Raw genomic sequence first — 8,749 nt, forward strand, 5'->3', positions numbered from 1 at the left:
ACCATAAAATATGTGTAATGGCAATAGGGAACAAAAAAAAAAAAATCAGTAATAGTATTTTTCAGTAGACTTGGCAAAACTATCAGAAGTTGAAGCTAGAAAACATTAGAAGAAAGAAAAAACAACCACAACTCTGTATTCTAAGCCATGGGATAAGCAGAATTGGAATCATTTACTGCAAATCACAGTGAATTATCTAAGAGTGGTAAGTCTATAGGTTTTTCACCTAAAAGAGCTGATCTTGTAAAAACGAGAATCAATTCTGGAAAATTTTGCAGCCATTGCTTCTGCCATTATTGAATTAGACTACAGTGGCCTCTTCTTCATAATCTGCCCTGATCAATATGATGTGTGCAGTTGCTCGAAAACAGCCAGAGGGAAGAGATGTGTTTTCATTTTATTTAGAATCACAGAATCATAGAATGGTTTGGGCCAGAAGAGACCTTTAAAGGTCATCTAGTCCAACCCCCCCTGCAAGAAGCAGGGACATCTCCAACCAGATCAGGTTGCTGAGAGCCCCGTCCAACCTGGCCTGGAATGTTTCCAGGGATGGGGCATCCACCACCTCTCTGGACAACCCGTGCCAGTGTTTCACAAGCCTCATCATAAAAAAAAGTCTTCCTTATGTCTAATCTAAATCTACTCTCTTTTAGTCTAAAATTATTAGGCCCTTATGCTTTCACAACAGATCCTGGTAAAAAGCATGTCCTCATCTGAGGACAACCTGAGCAACCTGATCTAGTCGGATGCCTCTGGTCCTTGCAGGGGGGTTGGACTAGATGACCTTTGAAGGTCCCTTCCAACCCAAATCATTCTATGATCTTTCTTACAAGCCCCCTTGAGGTACTGGTAGATTGCTATAAGGTCTCCCTGGAGCCTCCTCTTCTCCAGGCTGAACAGCCCCAACTCTCTCAGCTCGTCCTCATAGGAGAGGTGCTCGATCTCTCTTATCATCTTTGTGGCCCTCCTCTGGACCCACTCCAACAGCTCCATGCCCTTCTTATGCTGGGGGCTCCAGGTGGGGTCTCACCAGGGCAGAGTAGAGGGGGAGAATCACCTCCCTTGACCTGCTGGCCATGCTACTCTTGATGCAGCCCAGGATGCAGTTGGCTTTCTGGGCTGCAGGCGTCTATTGCCAGCTCATGTTGAGCTTCTTGTCAACCAACACCCTCAAGTCCTTCTCCTCAGGGCTGCTCTCAACCCATTCTCTGCCCAGCCTGTATTTGTGGTTGGGATTGCCCCAACCCATTATTTAATGTCAAATACTCTCCACAGATTTCACCTGGATTTTTTTTTTTTCTGGAAAAAATACCCCTCCAAAAATACTCCATACAATAAGAGTAACCCAACAAAAAAGTTAGCAATGAATGACTCTGTTCGTTTGTAACACCTACATTTTTTCATCTTCTTTTCACACCTTGTCAGTGTGCTTCAGCAGAACCACTGGTTGATCAGTTTTGCTACAGCACAGAATAATTCAGGAAGGTTTTATAAGTAAAAGTTTGCTTTACTGTGTGGAAATTGTGGCAGTTTGCACATAAAAGCACAAAGGGAATAATGATGACGGCTATAGCTTAAACGCTGCTTTTTGCAAAACTGAAGTTTCTTCGACAGCAGACCCGGATCACATGCATTAGTTAGTACCTCTAACAGAAGTTCTCAGGCACTGACATCAGAGCGCTGCAAACAAAACAAACAAACAAAAGCCTAGTATGTTGCAAAAATTTGTGTCATACAAAATTGATGTCATTTTACCTCTCACAGTCTAAGGAAATAAGTAAACACTTGTAGGAGGCAGCACCATCTGTATTAAATGAAGTTGATACACAATGAGAAATGAGATGTGAAATTAAAAAACCTTATTCATACATCACATTTGCTTCAGGAGTTATTAATTCAGGCATTCAAAAGTCTGCCCTTTTCTTCCAATATTACTAGTTAATTTACTGCAAGATATTGCCTCTCCCAAGAAACATTCTCTTCCTAACAATAAAAACGGCAGTTTTAGGTTTAGTGGTTTAGGAACCATGTATGAGCATTTCACATAGCCAGAATGAGCAGAAAATCCCATGGATTCCCCTCAGACCTCTTTATACAGTCTTCCCGATTTTATTTCTGCCTTCTGTATTTTTCTAACTGTGGCACAGATCACGGTAGGCTAAGGAAACCCTACCCTAAATAAAATTTTCACAGAGAGAAGACCTTCTATATGTGCTTCTTCCAAATATGACGAATAGCATAGGTTTGCTTTAACGATATCCACTTGTCATCTAAATCAGTGTTCTCCAAACCTTTTTATCACGCACCCCATCAGTAAAAACTTTTTGAGCATGCACCCCTATTATATGTATTTTTTAAAATTACATACAAGTATGACTATACTAATATATTACGTGCAGTGTAAAACATTCACAAAAATGTATATTAAAAAAGAGGAATTACACACTCTTTTAAAAATCTTTATTACGTGTACAAAAATTATTTCCTTCCCACACGGCACTTTGTAGACCACTGCTCTCAGTATGAAACTACTTTAACCTATCCCGATGCACTGTCTCAGTGCCCACAATTCCACAATTTTATCTGAATCAGTTCTACCCTCTCTCCTCTTTGCGCAGAGGTGAAACTTCTGTTGGTTAGTATTCATCTGGTTACCTCTGAGCCTGCCTTCACCTAAGTTATAGCATAGTAGGGAAGCGTCAGCCAATTTGGTGGTGGTTTTTGGTTGTTTTTTTTTTTTTAATTAGGTCTGCAAATCTCTATTCCTTACAAAAGGTTTTTGAAGCACAATCATTTAGAAACTACTACTCTTTATTTTACAGCCAAATGAACCTCTGTTCCTTCTCAGCAGTTATCATCATTAATAATTTACAGATCCACAGCTTTTTCTTTTATCTATGCTTATGCCTGTGCTTATACAAAAGCACATGTACAAGTTCAAATAAAATAACATTTAAACTACCAGTAAAACAGAGAATGTAAAAAAAAAAAAATATCCAAACCCACAGCTCGCTACAAGAAATGCTTCAATTGCAGAAATTTGTAAGGAGAGGTGCGTGTGTAACAAACTAAATCAACAACCCTGCACGCTTCCTGTGCAGGCAGTTCTGCTGTGCATCTCTTTTACTGATTTTGCCACCAAATTAGAAGGCTACTATAAAACATATATCACAAGCATTACAGAACTCTGAACAAAGACATGAAATCTCTTCCCTTCCTACTGTTGGAAATACCTCAGCATTTCCTATGAGGAAGATTTAGGGAATGGTACAAACACTGACACGACAAATTTCACAAGTGCACTGGAGAAAGGCAGGACCATCAGAGAAACATACTGTCTAAAGCAGAACTGGCCAAACGCATGGCCATTACAGTATCTGCCGCGAGTGTGTGGTTACAAAAGCTCTAGGTTCCCTCTCAGGTTCAAAACTACTCAGCACTCAGTGGCTGCATTTTTTCAGAGCTGTGTCAAGGGCTGGACAGGACGGGTACCCCGAATGGAATAACACACTCCCAAGCCAAGACAGTAGCTGTTGCTCCAGCAGAAGACTTTGTTTGGGAAAAGGGTTTACTTGTATCTAGTGAGGTCTGGGAGGAGGAAAGTGCTGTGGAAATCTGGGAAGGAGGTGAGGAGAGAGTGGAGGCTGTCCTCCTGGTGACAAAACATCTCAGCACACCTCTTGGATCTCAGCACATCATATGCATCATGAGTTTTCTGGAATATCTATCCAGAAGTGTTATGAGTGGCATTCCGTGAGTATTGTTGAGATCTTTGCTCGACCTCACGGAAATGAGCTCTGGGAAGAGTAAGACCCGACATGACGCCCTAAGTGAACCAATACCACATAAAAAACAAACCAGAAGGCCTACAGACTACTAACAAATACACCCACTGCTGCTTCACTTGGATAATTACAGATCACTTAATAATTCATGACAATGCTTCATATTATCTTTGCAAATCTTCTGTCCAGATAAAGAAGTGTCACATCCGTAATATGACAACACACAGCAACATCCACAAGTCTATTTAGAGCATCCAAGAAATGCAGAGCAAATTCAAAAGAACAGAGTTGATCCCTGTTTAAAGATTTACTATCTATTTTTTTATTTTATTAAGTAAGGCCATGAAACTACAGGGAGACAACAAAGTGAGGAACTGCAAACACAAGAGTACGTGGACATATGCTTATCTTTATGGTTCCATTAAGCTTTTTAAAAAGTTACTCGCTTTCTTGTCTGCTCTGGGATGGGGAGAGGGAGAGAATTAATTTCAAGAACGAGTATGCAATAGTGTGAGACAGAGGAAGAAAAGTCTGTGCCCGATTTCTAAGGCTTGCAACTGAATGTAAGCTGTTACATCTCAGTGCAGAGTAAAATAACATGTAGGTCCATCACTGTAAGAGAGGAAGAACTACTATACTGTGGACCGTGGGGTTTAGCTGATCTTCTACTTTAGTACTGACAGAAAGAGGATGCCTCTATTTCCCACTGCTTCTTGGAAGAAAAAAAACCTGAAACTCATTCCTTGAAGCAGAAATAAGCAAAGGTGACACAAAACTCACCTCTGCACTGAATCCATCAAAAATAATTTCTGTAAACTATAAGATACTTGGGCATTTTTTACACAACTCTTAGCTGAAAAGTAGGTATATCTTTTGTAATCTTCAGATGGCAAAAAGATGATTTTTAGCCTATGCTTCCTTACAGGTTCATGCTCACATCTACAGCATACAAATGAGTAATCTAAGCCAGGGTGTTTTTATACACCTTGATCTTTTTCTAGAGTTTGTGATAGCAGAATTACATTCACTGAGATAATTAAATTCTTACACATTCTCTGAAAAATAGTCAGCTAGAGTCCACTAGTTCCCTGTGGACAGGAAGGCAGCTGTGTGACTAGGTCCTTATTAGACATCAGCATATCTACACAAGAGAGAGTGCCCACCTAAATATCCATCCACCGCACAGCCATTTTACACCTGAAAATCCGGGTGCTTGGGAGTCTACCAGGTACCTGCCACACAGGAGCACATAACCTGAGCACTGACAGAGTGAATCTGAGTGCATCCAGAGCGCACCGGAGGGACTAATTTGCTCTCCATGCAATGTGGAGTTGCTCTTCCCCTGTTGAGACATACATAGATGTGATCTATCTGCCCGGGGCTCAAATACGCTCTGGTGAGCAATTTGCTCAAAGCTTTGAGAATCCTGAAGACACGCCTGGTCTGTGAACACACAGGTGAAGGGAGGGGAAGGAGAAAATGAACTGATCTGCAGAAGAGAGGAAGGATGATGAAGACCAGTCGTAGAAGTTTCAAATGAGTATGCACTGACAAAGCTGCAACTAGTTCAGTAGTTTAAAAAGTGAGAATTTTCATTTGAAAAGCCATCTGAAAGTTAAGCCACAGCTGGAGTGATACTGACATCGTTAATGAAAAAAAAGAAGGAAATTAGAGCTCTTTAAGAGAAGCAAGCACTACACATTAACAACGGTTCAAGAGCCATGTGGGCTGCGCAGTCAGAAGGAGAAAGAACAAACCACTGCTCTGGAGACCGGGACTGTGGCCAATAAGGAAGCCTGTGCAGGGATGGGAGCATTAACTCAAGTTTTAAATTGCAGAAGAATATATGGTACGCTGGAAAACTGTCCTCTAAGTTTCTAATAGATTCATCAAGCTGGGTGTGGGAAGTCCAGGGCTAGGGGAACTGACAGGGCTGCAGGGAAGGAGGAGGGCACTGGCAGAGCAGTGGAGAGCCTGATAGAACAACAAACTACAAGGCAGAATGGAGATGATAGTTTTCAATGTTTTTCCCCAAGTATTTTCATACGAGAGAATTACTCTCAACAGAAAACAACAATCATAAACAGACAAAAAAAAGTAAAAACCTCCAAGCCTCAGAAAAGTTGAACTTGCCCTGAAAAGCAATTTATACAAAATGTTTTGTGTAAAAATAAAGAATGTGACACCGCAATTCACCGTTCTCTGACTTACTCTGAGCTGTAACAATGTTGAACCTCTGCAAACTAGCAATATCCTGTCCTAAAAAATAAAAAGTTCAGAATCTTGAAAACTACCTTCCCTCCCCCCAAAATAAAAGCAAACCCCAAACCTGGTTCGCTTATACAGGCAAATGCAAAATTAAGATAAAATCAGTAAAACTAAATCAGATTTAAAAAAAAAGAAGTGTTTATTCTGAAGACAGGGTTTTGACTAATCAAGAGACTCTTGTCACTTGTCTGTTGCCTATGCGATTGGCTAAAAGCATATAAATTACCCCCACAAAACCACTTTTCTCCTCCTCCCTCACCCCACTCCTCCCCCCTCACTCGCTAACATGTTTTTAAAGACGACCTTGATGGGAAGGTTAGGGGGAGCTCAGAACCTTCCTCAGAGCGGGGATGAGGACTGCTTGGCCAGAAATGGAACTCACCCAGCTTTCGCCCGTGACTGCAGTCACTTTCAACTATGACTACTACTACGATGACAACTGCCAGTATCAGCACCTGCAACATATGTCTACTTTCCTCCCTATCCTGTACACTGCTGTGTTCCTGGTGGGCATTGTTGGCAACTCCATCCTGATCGCAGCCTTGGTCTTCAAGCAACGGGTCCAGAGGTTGATCGACGTCTTTATCATCAACCTCGCTGCATCTGACTTCATCTTCCTCATCACGCTGCCATTCTGGGTGGACAAGGAGGCATCGGACGGGAGCTGGAGGGTAGGATCTTTCCTCTGTAAAGCCAGTTCCTATGTCATCTCAGTTAACATGTACTGCAGTATCCTCCTCCTCACTTGTATGAGTGCTGACAGGTACCTTGCTATCATGTATCCCTCTATCGCTAGGCGGGTCAGAACAAGATCCCATTGCAGTGGACTCTGCGTCTGTGTTTGGTTATTATCTTGCTGCTTAGGGATGCCCACACTTTTGTCCAGAGAACTGAAGAAGCAATATGGAAAGACTTATTGCACAGACAAAGCCATGACAGAAGCCAAACAGATCACGTCACTGATGCTTTTAATCCTGGCCTTCTTCTTCCCACTGCTGAGTATCTTAACCTTTTACTGCTCCATCACCAGAAGACTTTGTGTGCATTATCAAAGAGCTGGGAAACATGATAAGAAACTGAGAAAATCCATCAAGATTGTCTTCATTGTAGTGGCAGCTTTTGTTATCTCCTGGGTTCCCTTCAATCTTTTCAAGCTTATGGCCATCCTTCTGGGACTCCTGAAGCATCCCGACTGTTTTCCCAACATGATTGCCCAGCTGGGCATGAAACTGAGCAGCCCTTTTGCTTTTGCCAACAGTTGTGCCAACCCTTTCATTTATTATTGCTTTGACAACTACATCCGCAGAGCCATGCTTCGGTGCCTGTGCCCACAGGTGAAAATCAGCAGCAGCGGCACCAACTCTGATACTCTGGACACTCGCCTGAGCCACTCCTTATCCAATTTCGTTGCGGGGGAGTATAGTGCTAGGAAGAGGAAGCGCTCTGTATCCCTCTGACTGGGAGCCGGGACCGCAGAGGAAGGAACTTCTCTCTCCAAAGACGGCAGGAAAATAAGAAAGGGAGAGAAACTGAAAAAAAGATGCGAGCGACAGAGGCAGAGGTGCAAGTGTAATGCAGCCAGCACTTACAGGTGGGAGGAATGCTGCTTCCCTTTAAATGCATATAAATGGAATAGGAAACCTTAACCACAGAATTACAGTTCGCAATGATTGCTGTGTCACTGCATGGCATAACTCTGAAACCATGGTACCAAGAAATATCCACAAAGGCTTACACTGGAACCCCAGTACAAGTGCTACGAGCTACAGAAAAGAATCATGTGATTTAGTCAAAGCTACTCTGAGGCAAGCTTTGAACTTAAATGTATAGAGGTTTTTATTCTGTGCAGAGCAAGAAAAACAACAGCAGTACTTCTCTTTGGTTCCTAGCTTACACACAAACACGCTGCAATGCCTTCAAACCAGCCTGATCAACTAAAGTTTTTTGAAAGTTTTCTGAATTTAGAAATGCAATGTTTTTAGGAATTTGTGTGTTACCAGTTCTCATAACTTCAGTCTTGTGCTTTTTTCTTGAGGTCTCAGTTTATCGATGATGGCATTAAATCTTTGTTTTAATCACAATAATTAAAGTAAGTTTCTACCTCTTGTGATTTCAGAAGAAAGATAACTTGGAGGCAGAGAAACTGAAAGACAATCAAAAGAAATCCTACCTTTAACCTTCTTCCTAAAGGAAAAAAAATCCAGAAAATCCACTCCTGCTTTTAAAGACTTTTTTTTGGATCTGACACAATTTCTGCCTGCTTTGGTTGTCATATAATGGTATGACATTGTGTGCCATTGAAAGTCCAGGTCTGCTTTGTTTAGCTGCAAGGGGTTTATGTAAAGACGTGCAGTAGGGCTACTTCCTCCCACTGGAGTCCCAGTCAAATGCAAATATGCCTGAAAAACAAAGTTAGCCAGAGTTTCACAAACATTTGAGTGATTCTCCATGCTTCTCATGGAGAATCATGGAGAATGCTGAGAAACCTTGAATGTAGGGATGCTTACAGATAAAGGAATTCAAACGGACCAATGTTTTAGATCGCTTACAGAGTTGAACTCTGTAAATAAAGCAGCTCTAAAAAGCTGGCTCACTCCTATCCAGCAATCTCTGGGAAATGCAGAGGTCTTGCATTTAATATGCTGTGGGGGAGGTATCACTTGCCCAACTGGTGTTAAGACTGACAGCAAATGAGG

At 41.8% G+C, this 8,749-nt stretch overlaps 1 protein-coding gene across 1 annotated transcript; it reads left to right on the top strand.

Moving 5' to 3' along the window:
- Positions 1-6,387: 6,387 nt before the first annotated feature.
- On the top strand, positions 6,388-7,969 carry GPR15 (G protein-coupled receptor 15). Its single transcript, XM_010121276.2, has one exon. The coding sequence runs from the start codon at positions 6,404-6,406 to the stop codon at positions 7,508-7,510; it is 1,107 nt and encodes a 368-aa protein (XP_010119578.2). The 5' UTR covers positions 6,388-6,403; the 3' UTR covers positions 7,511-7,969.
- Positions 7,970-8,749: the final 780 nt, after the last annotated feature.

This window comes from Chlamydotis macqueenii, chromosome 1, assembly GCF_036417535.1.
Source record: "Chlamydotis macqueenii isolate bChlMac1 chromosome 1, bChlMac1.mat, whole genome shotgun sequence".
Lineage (NCBI taxonomy): Eukaryota > Metazoa > Chordata > Aves > Otidiformes > Otididae > Chlamydotis > Chlamydotis macqueenii.

What these genes read in the sequence shown, in the direction of transcription:
- GPR15 (XM_010121276.2), top strand. Translation starts at nt 6,404, where the DNA reads ATGAGGACTGCTTGGCCAGAAATGGAACTCACCCAGCTTTCGCCCGTG.